At 43.8% G+C, this 20439-nt stretch overlaps 1 protein-coding gene across 1 annotated transcript in view; it reads right to left on the reverse strand.

Moving 5' to 3' along the window:
- LOC137424248 (uncharacterized) overlaps positions 1 to 20439 on the reverse strand; it is a 207243-nt gene that overhangs the window by 161485 nt on the left and 25319 nt on the right. Inside the window, exons 9-16 of the mRNA XM_078771992.1 lie at positions 19022 to 19147; positions 18609 to 18728; positions 18358 to 18483; positions 17042 to 17155; positions 16735 to 16860; positions 16274 to 16393; positions 12266 to 12391; positions 12052 to 12171 (exon numbers count right to left, since the gene is read on the reverse strand). Of these exons, the coding sequence (XP_078628118.1) occupies positions 12052 to 12171; positions 12266 to 12391; positions 16274 to 16393; positions 16735 to 16860; positions 17042 to 17155; positions 18358 to 18483; positions 18609 to 18728; positions 19022 to 19147 (978 nt within the window). The remainder of the gene's footprint in view (positions 1 to 12051; positions 12172 to 12265; positions 12392 to 16273; positions 16394 to 16734; positions 16861 to 17041; positions 17156 to 18357; positions 18484 to 18608; positions 18729 to 19021; positions 19148 to 20439) is intronic.

The raw sequence follows: 20439 nt of genomic DNA on the forward strand, positions 1-20439 counted from the left end.
AGTTTCTTTTGATGTTGAGTATATATCGAATACTATGCTATGTTGTCATTCTGCACTGCCTTAGGGGTAATAGCTGAGTGATGACATGCAATCATTCCAGCACACGCTAGCCCCATTGTTAGGTATTAGTAACGCTTAACATCGGCCCTCTCTCTGTTGTTTAACTATATATTACACATTTTATTGAAACACACACACACACACACACACACACACACACACACACACACACACACACACACACACACACACACACACACACCTGAAAGGATTGTGCAGAGGTAGCATATTTGTGTTTGAGTTGTCTGGTCTGGGTTTGATTCCTTGTCCAAGTACAGACCCAGAGTTGGGTTTCACGGGAAGGGCATTGCACAACAAATTAGAAGGGAAGGGCATTAATTGGAAGGGAGTTGCATCCCTGAGATGGATGAAAAGATAAATAACCTGACTGCTAGCATTAGTTGGTGGTTGGTCTTTCACAAACTCTGGAGTCTTTCACAAAGAGTATTGGAGTCACCACTGTCACCCTGAACAACAACAACACAACAATATGCATTTTAAGGCCATTTTCCCTGCTAGAGCGGGGGTTAGCCTTGCGGTCCCCATGACAATCTTCTCCATTTTGCCCTATTTTCTGCATCTCTCCTGGTTAACCCCCTTGCCCGCATTTCTTCTTCCACCATCTTCAGCCAAGTCTTTCTCGGTCTTCCCCGTCTTCTACTTCCTTCTACATTCATTTCCATCACTCTTCTCAACCAGTCACTTTCAACCTTCCTCAACACATGACTAAACCATTTCAACTTGTTCCTTTTCACAGCATCAATCACAGGCTCAATTCCCATCATCTTTCGCAATTCATCATTTGTCTTCCTCTCTCTCAACAATACTCCACACATCCACCGAACCATTCGCATTTCCACCCTTTCCAGCCTTCGTTGCTGCTCTACATTCATGACCCATGTCTCGCTCCCATAAATCATAACACTTCTCACACATGCAGCATACACCTTTCCCTTCAGCTTCAACGACACTCCCCTCCTCATCAGCACGCCACTCAGTTCCCGAAACTTCTTCCATGCACATCTCACTCGAGCAACCGTTGCCAAATCTGATCCACCTTCTCCATTCAGCTAGTCTCCGAGGTAGCAAAAAATTTTCACACCTTCCAGCTTCACGCTGTCTCCAAGATCCAACTCAACATTTCCTCCATCTGCAGCTCCCTCTGTGCACACCTTACATTTGAATGTAGGTGCCACTCTGGTTAATGACCCTCTCAGACCACTACATTTTTGATGAACCCACTCAGCGCACATTGTACATTGAATGGAGTTCACTCCGACACCCTTCCTGCACACAGCACATGGCCACTTCCCAGTTCTTTCCACCTCACCACATGCTTTACCACTTGCCATCACCTTCGTCTTTCCTATATTCACCTTCAGACCTTTTGTCTCCATACATTCCTTCCACTTGCTCATCTTTTCCTTCAGTCCATCCATACTTTCCGCAATCAACACCAGATCATCTGCATACAACAACTTCCACGGTAAACCCTCCTTTACGTTCTGAGCCAGCACCTCCATCACAGCTACAAATGGTAGTGGACTTAGTACCGACCCCTGATGCACTCCCACCTTCACCTCAAACTCACCACTGTTCCCGTCCTTCGTCCTTACAGCTGTGTGCGCTCTTTTGTACATTGCCATCACTACTCTTATCAATCACTCCTCCACTTCTAACTTCCTCAATGCCCATGTCAATACTTTGCGTGGAACCCTATCGAATGCTTTCTCCAGATCAACAAACCCAAGAAACAACTTCTTCCTCTTCTCCATGTACTTCTCCTGCAACTGCCTCACAATAAAAAGCGTGTCTGTCGTTCCTCTTCCTGGCATAAATCCAAACTGCATTTCGTCTATCTTCACTTTCTTTCTAATCCTCCTCTCCAACACCCTTTCCAATACCTTCATTCCATGCTCCAATAACTTTATCGCTCGGTACGAGCCACACTCGAGGGTCACCTTTCCCCTTGTATAGAGGGACGAGGGTACTCAGTTCCCAATCCACTGGAATGCGGCCTTCTTTCACCACCAGATTACAGATCTCTGTCATTCTCTTCACACCCCAACTTCCTGTTGCCTTCAACATATCTCCCACAACTCCCGTTGGCCCTCCCACTTTTCTACTCTTCATTGCTTTTATCGTTTCCTTAACTTCCTTCTCAGTTATCTTCTCTGCCGGTCCTAAAACTGGGTTACTCTCTATGTTGCCATCCCATTCATTCTCTGTATTCAACAGCATTTCCATATATATTTTCCATCTTCCTTTAATTCCATCTGGGTCCAGAACGATTTGTCCCACTTCATCCTTCAAGCAATTCACCCCCATTACATCACACCTCTCTTTCGCTATCTGCTTTGCAATCCTGAATACCGCTCTCTGACCCTCTTCCGAATCCAAGCGTTCTCCGATCATTTTCCTACATGCCTCCTGTGCCTTTGCTACCTCTTTATTTGCAGCCTTCTTGGCTGCCTTATAACTTTCATGCTCTGCTTTTTCTGCTCCCGTACCCTTCGTCTTCTGCCACTTCTTGAACTTCTTCCTCCTGTCGTCAATCCTCTTTCCAACTTCACCATCCCACCACCTTGTTTCCGAGTGCCTCGGTGGTCCTTTTGTCCATCCACATACCTCACCAACGGCTCCCAACAGACTATCTTTCATTGACATCCAACCACGTTCAAGCTCAACCACGTCATCCTCTACCTTACTCAGCCTCTCTTTCAATGCCTCCCTTACTGTCACCCCTTTCAACCTCCACACCTTCATTCTCGGTTGGTACTTCACCCGCCGAGCTCTCCTCGCACCTTTCACCCTTATGTCGCAGACAACCAAGTGATGCTGTGAAACAGCCTCCTCCCCCGAGATCACCTATGTGTCCCGGAGGTGCCCCCTATCTCGCCTACGCACCAGCAGGTAGTCAATGGTTGTCGTCGACCCACCTGACGTGTATGTAACAAGCTTATTATCCCCTTTCTGGAACTGAGTATTACAAATCAACAAATCAGCTCCATCAGCAAACTCCAAAATCCTTTCTCCTTCTCCATTTCTCACACCATATCCGTAACCCCCATGAACTCCCTCAAAACCGTCCATACTCCTTCCCACATGTCCATTTAGGTCTCCCCCTACCACAACAACTTCCTCATCTTTCACATTTTCCATCAGCTTCTCTATCGCACACCAGAACTTGGCCTTCTCTTCATCGCTCCGACCAACCTGCGAAGCATATCCCGAGATGACGTTCACCAAGAGCTTTCCAATCATCATTTTCACCATCATCAACCGATCACTCACTTTAGTCACAGTCACCACACTGTCTACAAACTCCTCAGAAAACAGGACACCAACACCATTCACGCCCTCCGGGCACCCTTGCCACACAAACTTGTATTTCTGTCCCTGCCTACCCTTCACCATTCTCACACCACTTCCCTTCCATCTCGTCTCTTGCACACAACATGTGTCCACTCTTCTTCTGACCAATACTTCCACCACTTCTCCTGATCTCCCTGTCATTGTCCCTACATTCCGTGTCCCAAACCTCAGAAACCGATCTCCACTTCGGGCTGTACCCTGACCATATGTAGTTGTAATTGTCATGGTTCTCGTTTTGAGGCAATGTTTTTATGGCCGGATGCCCTTCCTGACGCCAACCCTCTTTGTCGCCTCTTACAACAGGCAGGAATACGGTGTGCCTATTCTAACCAGGGTACACACCGGGAACTGTCACCCTGAACAAAGTACAAATTCATGTCCTGACTCTCACACCAACACACACATGGCAGGTGTATGGCATGCATCTCAAATACCCCAAACTTTAGTCGACAGAGACCTTCAAAAAATAGGTTGATGTGAACGCACAAATGCTCACGCATACGCACGGATAAGCATAAATAGTTTCTATGACATATTTCATTCGTGAGTAAATACTATATTTGATATTAACAATGAACTGTAAACGTAATTGCCGGTAACAACATTCATTGAGCTTAAGAAGTATAAATATGTTTGTCTTGAAGTTTATATTGATGTAGCAACAGGTGTTACGGATTCGTCACTTCCGTTGTTGTGGGTTTCCTCCACTGTAAACATATTTTGGTTGCATGTACTATTATTGTTGTCGTTTAAGGGAAATAGAGATTACTATTTTCAAAAGGTAAAAAGGTTAATGTTTTAAATGAAACCGGAACTGGATGACGACGAAGAGAAAGAAGAGGAAGAGAAGGCGGAGCGAGTGAGTCGGACAAGAAGCCGAGCTGCTTCAAGGTCCTGAGCGAACGTTGGCGAACGAGGGTCACGTGCGAACTTTGGGTTTCCTGGGAAAGGGATTCCTGCGACAGAGTTGTTGTCGCTGTGACAGATAAACCTGCGTGACAGGTTTTGCAGTCGATTCCGAAGAGAATCGCTGGAGTGCCGTTACGCCACGAGGGCGGGCCGTCGGCCATTTTACCTCGCGCAGGATTTGCGCTTCGCTCAAGGTTTTTCACTTCGCTTCAACCATTTTCACCACATTCAGACGTTAATCTGGTGTGTGTGTGTGTGTAACGTGGCTTTTGAGTGGGAAATCTGTGGTTCGCCGATTGGGAGCCATGGAACGTCCATACCCGAGGGTGTGATTTCCCAGTCGCCTTGAGGGCGCCTTGGCGCAGCTTTGGCAGCAGGACTGTGACTGTCATCCGAACGGGATTCTGGTCTCGATTAGACATCGTTCTGACGATCACTGGAGCGGATCGACTTTGGCTTGATGCCGGAATAGAGACATTGGGAATGTTCTTCTTTTCGCTCACTTGGAGCACAGTGAGTTATATTGTATGAACCTGATGGAACCATCATAGGAAATATATGTTGGTTGTACAATTGATTACTATTGTTGTTGTACTGTTATTCTTGTGTGATCTTAATACAATACTAGTTTGTTGGTAACAATTTGTGTGGTTTCACCATTGATCTTTGACATACAGAATAACACATCTTTCTGCCGCGACTCCTCTCGGGGCTCGGAGGTACACCGTGACTGGGGTTTGGGGAGGAGCACGTAACAGAAATTGGGGGCTCGTCTTTGCTGACAAAATTCCCAAATTTCGTCCAGGATTGAATTTCCTAACATCCTCATCTGTGATAGAATTCCCTAACATTCCCAAAATTCCCAAATTTGGAATTTTTCTAACATTCCCAAATTTTTCAAATAAATTTGAAATTTTTTGTGTGAAGGTTAACAGGTGCTAACTAATAGTCACCATGGAGTTTGACGCAGAAAAGTTTGCGGCGTCCCCTAATGAGGCACAGTTCCAAGCGTTAAAAAGATCGGAACTCTTGATATTGGCCAAATATTTTAACTTGGAGGTCCGAGTTAATATGAAGAAAGCAGAGATGCAGACATTGGTGGTAGAATCTCTGGTGGGACAAGGAACATGGAAAGAGGTAGCCTTGGATTGGTTACCCGAGGAAAAAGAAAATGTGGAGCTCCGGAAAATGGAGATGCAACTGCAGAGCCGGGAAAAGTTAAAAGCAGAGGAAAGGAAAGCAGAAAAGTAAAGAGCAGGACAGGAACGAGAACTCGAAGAAAGAAGAGCAGAGGAAAGAAGAGCTGAAGAAGAAAGAAGAGCAGAGGAAAGAGCAGAGGAAAGGAGAGCCAAAAGGGAGTTAAAGGAACGTGACATGGAGTATCAGAAGGAACTTAAACTCAAGGAGCTGGAATTACTGGGAGAACGGAGAGAAGTAGATTCCATGCCGGCTAGTTCGACAACTAGTCAGAACACTTGGGATGTTGGCAGGCATGTGAGGCTGGTTCCACCCTTCAATGAAAAGGAGGTAGCCAAGTTTTTTTTACACTTTGAGAAAGTGGCTCAAATGCTAAAATGGCCTGTGGGGTCCTGGATTATGTTAGTGCAAAGTGTTCTGGTGGGTAAAGCTCAAGATATCTATTCGGCTTTACCGATTGACCAATGTGCAGATTATGAGATAGTGAAGAAAACCATTCTCAAAGCCTATGAATCGGTCCCTGAAGCTTACCGGCAAAAATTCAGGAATGCCAGGAAGAGGGAGAGTGAGACCCATGTGGAGTTTGCCAGAATGAAGGAAACCATGTTTGATCGGTGGTGTGACTCGAAGGGGATTGGGAAAGACTTCAACCTGTTGTGACAATTGATCTTGGTGTAGGAATTCAAACAGTGTGTCCACGTGGACGTTAAAGTACATCTGGATGAAACGAAAGTACGAGAGTTGTATGAGGCAGGCACCGTGGCAGATGACTATGCCTTGACACACAGGATGGGGTTCCACAAACCGAACTTCCCACCTAGAGTTAGCCAGGGGAGTTACGGAAAATCAGGTGCGGAGAACAAATATTCATGGAGGCGGCCTAGAGATGACTATGGGGACAAATCTGATACCGCAACTTTTAGGGATCAGAAGACGAGAGTTCCAAGACAGACCTATCTTCCGGGGGGCCCGAGGCAGACCACGAGTTTTTCCTCCGGGCCTACTTGCGCTTTTTGCAAGAAACCTGGGCATTTGATGTCCCAATGTTACGCCCTGTAAAGGAAAACTCAGGAGCGGAGTCAAACTAGTGCAACTCCGAATGCATTAGCCAATGCGAGAAATCGTCCTTGGAGGATAGTGCCTTGTGAAGGTTCCCATGCCAAAGTTACGGCATCACAGAACGACCTTGTTCAAGAGGGTTACAAACCTTTTATTTCAGAGGGTTTTGTGTCACTGGATGGAGACTTAACGAACCAGAGACCTGTTAGGGTATTGAGGGACACAGGAGCACATCAATCTTTGATGCTTGAGGGCATTTTGCCATTGTCAGAGAAGACGGCAACTGGTGTTAGTGTTCTTTTACAGGGGGTTCATGGCTATGTTAAAGCTCCACTTCATGTCATCCATTTGAAGTCTGATTTGGTATCAGGACCGGTCACCGTAGGTTTACAAGCCACTCTTCCTGCAGAGGGAATCTCTTTTGTTATCGGGAATGATTTGGCCGATGGTCGAGTTTCTGGTAATCCAATGTTTGTTGAAAAGCCCAGTATGGAAAATAACACCGCACAGTTAGAGCAGGAGATTCCGGGTGTCTTTCCATCTTGTGCCGTGACTCGTGCTATGGGTAGGAACCACTCCGAAGAGAAGGAGAAGGAAGGCGATGTGGATTTGGGTTCCTTAGAGGTATTGGAGGAAAATTCTGAAAGAGGTAATAGGAAAGGGAGTGACATCAAGGAACTTAAGGAAAAGGTGGCATCTGGAACCAAAGAAGAAATGGAGTGTCCGCCGGAGACCTCTGGGAGCGAGGTTGAGCAAACGGTGCTGGTCCGAAAGAGACTTGTTGAAGAACAACACAGAGATTCTGAGATCCGGAGTTTAATTGGTAAAGCCGTTACAGAGGAAGAGGCTATGAAGATACCTGTTGGTTACTTCATGAAAGGGGAAATACTCATGAGAAAATGGAGACCACCGGAGGTGCCAGCAAACGATGAGTGGAAAGTTCATTACCAAATTGTGGTGCCACCGCCGTACCGGAAGGAGATATTGAGTTTGGCGCATGAGGCACCTTTGGCCAGGCACCTTGGAGTGAACAAGTCCTGTGACAGAATATTGGTACATTTTTTCTGGCCAGGATTGCGACGTGATGTGGTGGAGTTCTGCAAATCTTGCCATTCTTGCCAGCTGGTGGGAAAACCTAATCAGAAAGTCCCATGCGCACCTTTAAAACCAATTCCAGCTTTTGAAGAGCCATTCAGCCGTGTCATTATTGACTGTGTCGGCCCTTTACCTAAAACTAAGGCTGGACATCAGTATTTGCTGACCATCATGTGCGCTTCCACAAGGTTCCCAGAGGCAGTGCCTCTTAGAAAAATTACTGCGGCAGTTATTGTGAAGGCCTTGATTAAATTTTTCACTTTGGTTGGCCTACCTAAGGTCATCCAGTCTGATCAGGGTTACAATTTCATGTCAACGCTTTTTCAGCAAGTGGTACACCTGTTGGGAGTGGAGCAAGTAAGATCAAGTACTTACCATCCCGAGAGCCAAGGGGCCTTGGAAAGGTTTCACCAGACATTGAAGAATATGATCAGAACATATTGTTTTGAATGTGACAAGGATTGGGATGAAGGAATACCCTTATTGTTGTTTGCTACGAGGGAATCTGTTCAGGAGTCATTGGGGTTCAGTCCTTTTGAACTTGTGTTTGGACACGCAGTGCGATGACCGTTGAAATTGGTGAAAGAACAGTGGCTACAGGAGGAGTCACAGTCAACAGTGGTGGAGTATGTGTCAATGGTTAGGCACAGATTGGCAAAGGCTTGTGAAGTTGCAAGCAGAAACTTGAAAGTGACACAGGATAAAATGAAAGTGAGACATGACAAGAAATCTCAGGTAAGAAATTTCAGTCCTGAGGACCGAGTGTTAGTGTTGCTTCCTGTTCCAGGTCAGCCACTACAGGCTAGATATTTTGGTCCCTATGCAATCGAATGGAGGGTTAATGAAACAGATTATGTGGTGACACCTCCCGACCGATGGAAAAAGCGGCAGCTGTGTCATGTCAACCCACTGAAGAAATATTATGAGAGGAAGCCTGTGGAAGAAATGGTTCCCGTCTCACCTGTCTCACCTGTCGTGCCTGTAGTCGGGGTGCAAGAGAATCCAGAGGTTGAGGCCGGTGTGAAGTTTGATAACTTTGATGACCAGGCTTGTCCCAGATTGACGAACACAGAAGTGTTGAGTCATTTAGATGAGAAATTAGGTCATTTGATGAGGGAACAACAAGGACAACTATCCAGCCTAATTTTTGAGTTTGCACATTTGTTCACAGATGTACCTGGTCGTACTGACTTGGTATATCATGATATTGAGATGGCGGAAGCCACTCCTGTGAAGCAACACCCCTATCGGATGAACCCTGTGAAGATGGAGTATCTTCGGAAGGATGTTCAGTATATGTTGGAGAATGACATCATCGAACCAAGCAGCAGTGAATGGAGCTCACCATGTGTGTTGGTTCCAAAACCCGATGGCAGTTTTCGCTGTTGTATGGATTTAAAACGGGTTAATGCAGTGACCAAGACCGACTCATATCCCATCCCGAGGATTGATGACTGTATTGATAGAATAGGCCCAGCCAAATTTGTAACTAAATTTGACTTGCTGAAAGGGTATTGGCAAATTCCTCTTACTGATAGAGCCAAGGAAATATCGGCTTTAGTCACACCAAATGGGTTGTATCAGTACAAGGTTCTTCCCTTTGGATTGAAAAACGGGCCTGCTACATTTCAACGGCTGATTAATAAGCTTATTGCAGACCTTGAAGGGGTGGAGGCTTATCTGGATGATGTCATCATCCACACTATGACCATGGAAGATCATATTAAACAAATTCATGCATTTTTCAAGAAACTGACCGAGGCAGGGTTGACCATCAACTTATCTAAGAGTGAGTTTGTAAAGGCACAGGTGATGTTCCTAGGCCATGTAGTAGGTCAGGGTCAGGTGCAACCGGTGACAGCCAAGATAGAAGCCATTGATCGCTTCCAAGTTCCAAAAGAGAAGAAGGAGCTTATGAGATTATTGGGTATGGCTGGTTGGTACCGGCGGTTCTGCAGGTATTTTTCTGATGTGGTAGCCCCTTTAACGAATTTGCTGAGGAAAGAGACTAAGTTTGTTTGGGATGACAAATGTCAGGCTGCCCTTGCCCACGTCAAAGCAATATTAATGAGCTCTCCTGTCCTAGCAGCCCCGGATTTTCAAGCACCTTTCAAGTTGGCCATTGATGCAAGTGATGTGGGGGCTGGGGCAGTTCTATTACAGGAAGATGAGGATTGAGTGGATCACCCAGTGTGCTACTACTCCAAAATGTTTGACAAAAATCAGGCAAATTATGCCACCGTGGAAAAAGAGACCCTTGCTCTCCTGCTAGCGCTGCAGCATTATGAGGTGTATCTAGGAACTACTACCTTTCCTATAAAAGTCTTCACTGATCACAACCCCTTAACCTTCATTCAAAAAATGAAAAATAAAAATCAGAGGTTGATGAGATGGAGTTTGGCTTTGCAGGAGTTCAACTTGGAAATTGAGCATGTAAAGGGCAGGGACAATGTCGTTGCTGATGCTTTGTCCAGAGTGAACTAACTTTGGAAATTTCTGTTGGTTGTTTGGAAGTTTTGTTGGTTTATTTTGGGGAATATTAATTATTGTTGTTCACATGAATTGATCATTTGGGTGTGAGTTTTACTTTTGTTTGTTAAAAGAGTTTTTGCCTGCAAAGAAAGTTTTCACTATGTTCAAACTTTCTTTCTTGAGGGGGGGGAAGTGTTACGGATTTGTCACTTCTGTTGTTGTGGTTTTCATCCACTGTAACCATATTTTGGTTGCATGTACTATTATTGTTGTCGTTTAAGGGAAATAGAGATTACTATTTTCAAAAGGTAAAAAAGTTAATGTTTTAAATGAAACCGGAACCGGACAACGACGAAGAGAAAGAAGAGGAAGAGAAGGCAGAGCGAGTGAGTCGGACAAGAAGCCGAGCTGCTTCAAGGTCCTGAGTGAACGTTGGCGAACGAGGGTCACGTGTGAACTTTGGGTTTCCTGGGAAAGGGATTCCTGCAACAGAGTTGTTATCGCTGTGACAAATAAACCTGTGTGACAGGTTTTGCGGTCGATTCCGAAGAGAATCGTTGGAGTGCCGTTACGCCACGAGGGCGGGCCATCGGCCATTTTACCTCGCACAGGATTTGCGCTTCACTCAACGTTTTTCACTTCGCTTCAACCATTTTCACCACATTCAGACGTTAATCTGGTGTGTTTGTGCAGCGTGGCTTTTGACTGGGAAATCTGCGGTTCGCCGATTGGGAGCCGTGGAACGTCCATATCCGAGGGTGTGATTTCCCAGTCGCCTTGAGGGCGCCTTGGCGCAGCTTTGGCAGTGGGACTGTGACTGTCATCCAAACGGGATTCTGGTCTCGATTAGACATCGTTCTGACGATCACTGGAGCGGATCGACTTTGGCTTGATGCCGGAATAGAGACATTGGGAATGTTCTTCTTTTCGCTCACTTTGAGCACAGTGAGTTATATTGTACGAACCTGATGGTACCATTATAGGAAATATATATTGGTTGTACAATTGATTACTATTGTTGTTGTACTGTTATTCTTGTGTGATCTTAATACAATACTTGTTTGTTGGTAACAATTGGTGTGGTTTCACCATTGATCTTTGACATACAGAATAACACATCTTTCTGCCGTGACTCCTCTCGGGGCTCGGAGGTACACCGTGACCGGGGTTTGGCGAGGAGCACGTAACACAAGTGCCAAGCATTATTGGGGTTCACGCCCTATGCCCCACTGTTTTCAAGATAACAAACACAACTCAACCCTAATCCATTCCCAAAACCTCCACCACATACATGCTCATACCTTATATACCCTATTGTACTACCCATGGGACCTACACTATATCATTGAAAAGTTTGGTCACGATCAATTAAAGCAGTTAAATAGATTATATACCCTTACCCCTTTTCCAAACCCCCCTTAAATCACAAAACTATTTGAAGCGAATAACTTCATTTTTTTCACCATCAATCCCACATGGTCTCCCCATTATGCAAGCAACATTTAGTAGAACTGCAGCCTATAATCGCTGGAATGAATAGCCAGATCCTGATTTAGAGAATGTCCCCTTCCCCCTTCCCCAACACTCCATAACATTATTGCCCCCATCCCCATGTTTTACTCCAAATTGTCCACGATGTGTGTTAAATTGTAATCATGGAAGCTGTTACAGATATCTCCCCTTTCTAACTCCCCCATCCCACCCTGAAAAATTACCAATCTCTACTCCCATCCCTCCCCCTCGACTATGATACTCTGCATGGGCCCCCTTTATACCTGCCAAGTTTGGTGGACCTACATAAAAATGGAGTGTGCCAATAAGGGCAGCTTTGCATTTGCTTCAGCTTTACCATGGTTAGCAAATGTGCCGCACGTGGATCAATACCTGCACATGAGTGTCCATCTCCTTGATAGCCCGTGAGACATTGGCAAGTGTAGGAAGCCTCCGTGTTTGTACAAGTGGCGCTTGCATGGCAAGCGTTTGGCTTGGAGCATTCATCAGTATCTGAAAGGAGGTACATCACATGTATTGGGCGTTCCATTGACAAACCCACCAACAGGATCTGCCCATTCATGCAAAATGTATATCAAGGCCTTACCCGTGCATTGAATGTTACTTCCAGCAACAAACTCATACCCTGCGTTGCACGAACAGGAGAAGCTCCCACCGGTGTTGGTGCAGATCTGGCTGCAGCCTCCATTATTTGTTGAGCACTCGTCAATGTCTAAGGTGGAGTGCACAAAGTCAAAATCTGTTTTCTTTTCTCCTTTACTAGGGACAAACACAACATGCTACGAAAATGGTGGTTTTTGTGTTTGTGAAATGACAACAGTATTGTTTTTGTTTACGAAAACCCCATTCAGGAAAAAATATATATTTATTTTTTGGGCCGGCAGGGTAGGTTTGTAAATGGCCAGCAAGTTGTAAATTTTGTATTTAAAAGTTTAAATTTTTGTATTTTGTATTTAGAAATTTTAAAGTAAATGGCTAATATAGTAAGCTCTTTCTATCCACTGATTGACTGACTGATATTAATGTTCGGTACCTTCCGGGTGTCATAGAAAGCTGAAATTTGGCGTGCCGACGGACATCCAAGCCGGTACATACACACAAAACATACATACAATTAAAAAAAATCAAAGAACCATCAGAAAGCTTACGTAAATGAAAATTTACGTTTAAATAAAAAATGTAAACACATATGTAAAAAAAAACAAAAAAAAAACTTCAATCAATATCTAGCATTTGTAAATTGTAATTTCTGTAACTGTAAACTGTGAAATAAACATGACAATAATGTCCGTAAATTAAAAAAAAGAAAAATTGTCCGTAAATGAACATTTACGTTAAAAAAACAAAGGTGTCCATGACAAAAAACAAACCTCAATCAATACCCAGCATTTGAAAATTGTAATTTCTATAAATGTCAAATGTGAAATAAAAACTTCAATGAAAATTTATGTAAAAACCTTAAATGCGTCCGTAAAATAAATAAATACCTAAATTGATATCTAGCAGGTGGCCTATAATCCTATATGCTTGCCTATGATGCTTACCTATAATCATAAAGTGTCTACTTATAATGTACCCACGTACGAAGCACGGTTTGTTATTGCTTACAATGTGTAAGCATACCCCACGAGTTTGTCATGTACTTCCAAGTTACTTCATTCTAGTCTTTTCCCCACAACATGTACTCTGCCAGCCTGAAGGCGGACAACATTTCAACACGCATTTGCAGCTCAGCTCCCATTTGGCTGATTTTAACTCGCTGCTCCCTATTACTTGAGCCATGCTGTCTGGGCATCCTCCGCCATTGCAAGTCATTCCTTGAAAAATCAGAACTGCGCATGGCCAACAAGGCCTGAATCAACAGCTCAACGAAGTATTGCTTTACCCGATAACCTCGTGCCTGTAAGCATTCTATGGAACTTAAAGCTCTCAACATTATTGACTTCTCCCTCAACGAGGCTTTAAGATAAGGCCTATTGCTCTGATATCAGAGGCCGCTGGCATGATTTGTTTATCACCTCTCCTCTAATTCAGTTACCTCTCTCCTCTCCGAGCCCTCCAATCCTCACCAACTACTTCAGGATGGACACATTCGTCCAGTAACCCCCTCCTTGTGAAACTCCTGAAGTCAACTAGGCTTCCTGCAGCTCTCCACAACTTTGTCTCCCATTTGTGGAACTGGCTCCCTGATTCCGTTCAATCCCACTCTTCCCTCTGGGGTTTCAAAAGCAGGGAGTGCACCGGCCGCCATCTCATGTCATCCCCATCGCTATATGCAGTCTTTTCTACCCCCATTAACCCTACCTAACATAACCCAGTGCTCGTACTTGCAGGTTGCTACATATGTGGTGAGAACTGTGTTGTGCGTGCCATGTGTGTGTCAATGAGGAGTTTTAACCTTCAAAGAAATGAACTAAACCAGCTTGTATGCTTTTTACAGCGATTACATAATGTCAACCCCTCCAGCACCTTTTGAAAGTAATTATGACTTTGCTCCTTGCTTGAGGCAGAAATTTTCAAAAACATTATTTTTCTTATTTTATACCATGAGAGAGATGTTTGGCTGTTGTGTCTCTCTGTGGTCGCCATTTTTCTCAGATGGCAAAAAATTGATCTTCGTCAAACCTTTAGAGGTTCATCAGTGAGTGCCGGGGAGTGTTTTAGGCAAAAATGTTTGTTGGGGGAAAAAAAAATTTGCGATTTAAAAAAATCGCTCTATAGTGCCTAGGCCTTTATAGCCATGTTAAATGTAATGTTCAAGGGTCCCCCACCCCATTCCTTAGTAGTTTTAAGGCATTGTTTTAAGTCCCCACAAAAAAAAGATTTTTTTTTCTTCAAAAGCCATTTCTTCAAAATGCTAACAGTATTGGAACAGCTCCGCGGACAATGTCAGGTACCGCTGCAAGTTTGTCATAACTTGTGTAGGTGACATGTTTTGTGCATTCATCATTGAAGTAAAAAAAAAAAAGGGCCAGCACACACAATTACAAAGAGGGTAGGTACCGGTACAGTTCAAGGTTGATGTTTGATTTTGATTTTTGAAACGAAATCTAGGCTCATGGAAGAGCAATGTAATAGAGGTCAAATGGCAATTGTTTACCGAGTGTGGCAACAGGTGGATGCAACAAGCAAGGGGAATGGACCAGGGAAATAAGGTAGACAGGAGGAAAGGAAACACATTAACCTGTAAGTATGAGGGTTGGGTTGGTAAAGATTGTGGGGAATGAAGGGGTACGAATGTATATCCTGGATTTTGGGGGGAGGGTCAGAGTGCTGAGACAGCTTGGATTTTGCAAGTTTAACAAGGAGGGGGCTATGGAAGAACATGTACATCATGAAGAATATGAAGGGCTATGAAGAACATATGAAGAACATGTATAATTGTTTATGGAAGAACATGTACATGCTGGAATTGTCGGGGAAGGTCAGAAGGCTGAGAAAGCAGAGAGAGAGCAATATCAGAGAAGATGCTCTTGGAACAACAACAACAACAACAACGACGACAGGCATTTTAAGGCCATTTTCCCTGCTAGAGCGGGGGTTAGCCTTGCGGTCCCCATGACAATCTTCTCCATTTTGCCCTATTTTCTGCATCTCTCCTTGTTAACCCCCTTGCCCACATTTCTTCTTCCACCATCTTTAGCCAAGTCTTTCTCGGTCTTCCCCATCCTCTACTTCCTTCTACATTCATTTCCATCACTCTTCTCAACCAGTCACTTTCATCCTTCCTCAACACATGACCAAACCATCTCAACCTGTTTCTCTTCACAGCATCCATCACAGCCTCTATTCCCATCATCTTTCGCAATTCATAATTTGTCTTCCTCTCTCTCAACGATACCCTGCACATCCACCGAACCATTCGCATTTCCACCCTTTCCAGCCTTCGTTGCTGCTCTACGTTCATTACCCATGTCTTGCTCGTGACAAAGGGTCGTGACACAATGGTAATGACAGGTTGATCGTGACACGTTGGTATTGACAGATTAGAAGTGACACATTGGTAATGGTCGTGGTAGACAGGAGGAAAGGAAATGTAGAATTTTACGCTCTTAGTAGAATAGTTATTTACGTACTGTCATTGTTCAACTTCCTTTATTTAAACCCTTTGCTTTTTATCAGGTGGCAAAAAAACTGAGTGATCACCAACAGGCCTGCGGAATTTGGAGGCCTGCTTTGCTGTATGGTTGGGCAAGGAGAGGTCATGGCTGTTGGTGACACCGAGAAATGGAAGAGACGAAAGCTAATATAAATCTAATAAAAAAGGCACTAAAGCTAATATAAGTCTAATAAGAGACTAAACCTAATAAAAAATAAAAAATAAATATTAGTTTAATTCCAAGGAACTTCAATGCAGAAGGAGCCTCTTCGGCCCATCGTGCCTGTGCAATGATTGCCAGCATATGGTTGATTGTCCGTGCTCTATCCTTTTTAAATGCTGAGTGTAAAGCACATACCATTTTTAAAGTCTTTGGTATGACTCGGCTGGGGTCGGGTTCGCCATCCTCCCAGACTCAGAGCGGCCTGCTCTAACCATTATGCCACCGAGTCACATGGTCACAAAATGAATCATGTGATGTAATCCCCTTTGTACCTGTGCAGCTTATTCCATTTCCAACATATCCGAGCTTGCAGGCACAGGCATAAGAGCCAACGGTGTTCGTGCAAGTTGCGTTGGGATGACAGTCGTTGGTTCTCAAGCACTCGTTAACATCTGTGCAGAGGTAAAAGGCCCATAGAAATGCAACACCTCAAATGTACAGCAACTTTTCATTGACAAAGCAAAGGGAGGACAAACTGTTTGTTTTCCAATTTAAAAACACTTCGGCAAAACATTGTTCATGAAAAGTTGCTGCAGAAAAAACAACAGTTCTATACAGGTAAATGTGATGAATGAGAAAAAAGCTTAAAGGAGAAGGAATAAATCAGATTAAAATCAAAATTTATGTAAAATTTCTAAAAATGTTAAAAAAAAAAAACAAACAAAAAAACAATTAAAATTAAAATTAATTTTCATATGATTTTTTAAAATTGGATGCCGGTTGCTTCTCTTACCGACACACTGCGTGTTGTTTCCTGTGGCTAATTCATATCCAGACTGACATGAACAGTAATAACTACCAGGGATGTTTCTACAGTCCTGGCTGCAGCCACCATTGTTGAAAGAACATTCGTTGATGTCTGAGAGGGGAAAAAAACAAAAAAATCAACAGAAACTTTCATACAACATACATGAACAAAAGTCCAAAATTACCGAGAATGTGAAATTGGTGAGTTCGGTGGCTTCGGGCACGGAGATTGGTGGAAGGTTTTCGGTTGAATGATAGCGCCGGTTTAGTAAACCTCCAGCAAATTAACTCACCTGTACAGGTATCTCCATTGTATCCAGATGTGCAGGTGCAAGTGTACGAGCCAAGAGTGTTCGCACAGTTCGAGGTAGGAGGACATGCGTTTGAAATGGAGCATTCGTTGACATCTGGTCACACAATGAACGTACATGTCAAGCGAGCACACATGAAAATGACATGAAAATGGTGAAAGTTCTACCAACTATTGTTAAACAAGTAAACGAAAAAACACGTTTTTGGGCTACACACTTTTATTTAAAAAAAAGTTTTAAACCTTTTTTTTTTTTTTGATTGAGGAAAATGTGCCAGAAAAGAGGACCATGGGCCAAATTTCAGCTCTCTAGGACATATGGAACCTAGAAAACGAACGGCTCAAAGATTTGAAACGGGACAAACAAACAATGTTCAGATGAAGTTAAATAAAAGTGTGTAATAAAAAAAAAAATCTGTACTTGAAAGGCTGAAGGGGGTAAAGTGAATTTGGTGGTTTAAGATCTGGCAAAAGATGAGGATCCCTGATTTTATTTTTTCAGGATTGGATGGGGTTCACATCGGTTCAGAAAACATCACCTTCCATTCTTTAGTCAAATCATGATATTGATGTAAGGGGGTATTACACATGATGTGACGGTGCTCATGAAGATTGAACATTGAAGGAAAGTATTAAATAATTATATCTGGTAAGCAGTTTAATATTTTATTTTAAACTGCTTACCAGATATAATTATTTAATATTTTCCAACTTGGGTTTTTCCAAATTATTCCTATCGATGTGAACTTTTACAAATGTCATCTAACACCGTTGGTGCATATAGTCTGAAAATGATGACGTCGTAGGTCACGTGGTTTGGCAGCCATTTTGGATAGAAAAACAAACTTATCCGATCAACATGAAACTTCACAAACGATGGTACATTTTTGATGTCATATGTCATGTGGTTTGGCAGCCATATTCGCTTGAAAGCCGATAAATAAAAAAAATCCCTTCTCCCAAACCGCTTCACCGATCGATCTGAAACCTGTCACGTGGTAAAAATGTGATACTGGAAAACAGCTGAAGGGATTTAAATCGAACTTGTTTATTTTTAGGACAGTGAATGAGGGCATCTACCCCTTGTCACGCGCAGTGACTACGAGGAGGCATATTGACAACACAGTCGCCTTGCTCTAGTTTAACCTAAAAAGATAGGAACTTCTCAAGCACAATATTTTAAATTTCTTCCAATTGCTGAAATTGAAATTGCAATTATTTATTAATTGGAATTACAGCAAAAAACTCCCAAAAAACCTGACAATAAAAAGACAATTTCACAATGGTCTTTCAGCATACCTAAGCATGCACTCTGGTTTGTAGTGTCTTTCTGAAATCCAGTAAGACAGGAGCAATGGAATGATCCTGCGTTGTTGTGGCACAGCTGGGTGCAACCACCATTGTTGACCAAACATTCATTCATATCTGAGCAGGAACAATAAACGGCAAAAAGTCAAAACGTTGAGGAGGTTGTGTAGTACATTTTTGGATTGTCCAGGCATGTTAAGCAATGCATTGAGGAATGGTGGGGGTATCATGACAATCATTACCGGTACACTCCTGTCCATCTCCTGAGAAGCCAGAACTGCAGATGCAGGTGTAGGAACCATTTGTATTAATGCAAGTGGAATTTCCACCACATCTGCTCGACTCTAAGCACTCGTTGATGTCTGCAAGTCACAAATGCTGGTCATTGTAGGCAAGAGCGTGAATTTCTTGAATTTTAATTTTAAATCAAACAAATACGACTCTTTATTGATAGATAAAGCTGAATGATGCCACAACAGAAATCTCTATGAATAGTGATACAAATGCATCCACACAGTGTTTTCTTTCACGACCACCACTTTTAGCGCAGAACTTGCGGCTGTCCTCTGTGGGATGGCTAATCGTTAAAGTCCCACCAAATCGTGTGCTGGAATGGAGCAACTTCATAACAAACCAAATGTAAGACTTAATTTACCTTCACATTGAATTTTGCTCCCAGCAGCAAACTGCATTCCGGTAGGACAGGTGCATGTGAAACTTCCTGGACTGTTTACACATCCATGACTGCAGCTGCTGCTGCCTGCCTCACACTCGTTCACGTCTAAAAGCAATGAGAAACAAATGGAAGGATTTCCTGTGAGGTGTACCCACAAAAGAATGAACAAGTAAAGTTTGCTTTGGCCTATAGAGAAATAAAAATAGAATAGGTGTAGTGATGTGGACACTGGACAAGCATCCTCAGGGACGTCAGTCTAATTCTAACAGAAGGCCGTAGTAATAAGGATTTGGATTCTAAGCCTATGCTAAAGTGAGCTACTTTGAAATCAAATTATGATACATATGACATTATCAATGAAAAACCGAGCCTGCTCACTAATGACCTACAAGAAGAAGAGTAGAAGACGATTGGCTTGCCACGTCAGATTTGGCCTGCGGGTTCATACCGACCCTTAGAGCAAGTTGGGACATGCATTCAGTCGAACCCATATCGTCTGAGGCAATTAATACCAATAATCCGACAAATCGTTTACTTTGTACTGTTTACGGTGAATAGAACCAGCTTAACTCTCGCGTGTCCCATTCTGTATATCAGTACATTTCTCAGTGCATCACGTATGATACTGCTGAAGCGGACCTACGCGGAATCTACATCAAGACTTGAAGCGCGGCCTACACCCGGTACCTGCTCTCCTCACGATGGCAGGACCCTTCGGAATCCATCAATCACTTCGTTCAGGATCTCCGCCGTTTAGCGAAGGACTGTACAGGTGAACCTAGATCCCATGAACAAGTCTGTGATGATTTAATGAGAGATGCATTTGTTTCCGGGGTACACTCGCCGATGATACGTCAAAGATTGCTAGAAACTACCGATCTAACTTTTGAGACTGCTCATAAGAATGCGCTCGTTTACGACGAGGCGCGGAGACAATCTGAGGCATACGATCGTCACGATCGTCCGTACGTCACTGCGGGGCTAACCGGTGAGCGACCCTGGAGAGGGCTGCGGTAGCAGAGCGAGCGGATGCTGAACCTCCGCTGGAATCGGGGACAATGGGACACTCTCAAGGCTTCGGGCCCGAGCGTGACCGCTGCTGCTGCCATGACGCCATCTGCCGGGGGTTCCGCAAAGTGCTATTTTTGTGGAAATCGAAATCATTTGAGAACAGTTTGCCCCACGCGCGAAGCCACGTGCCATTCATGCTCACGGAAAGGTCATTTCTCAAAGGTATGCCGATCGACAAGGGGCCAGCGAACGGGCCAGTGAACTCGCCCGACATTGTCCGTGCTTTTTGCATGGTCCGGGGCACAATCTGCATCTCGCGCGACCTTGACAAGGATCCACTCGCAGCCTGTGAGGTGCCGTCGCGCGCCCTTGACTGCGATCTCTCT

Source organism: Myxine glutinosa, chromosome 1 (genome assembly GCF_964187855.1).
Source record: "Myxine glutinosa chromosome 1, kmMyxGlut1.1, whole genome shotgun sequence".
Lineage (NCBI taxonomy): Eukaryota > Metazoa > Chordata > Myxini > Myxiniformes > Myxinidae > Myxine > Myxine glutinosa.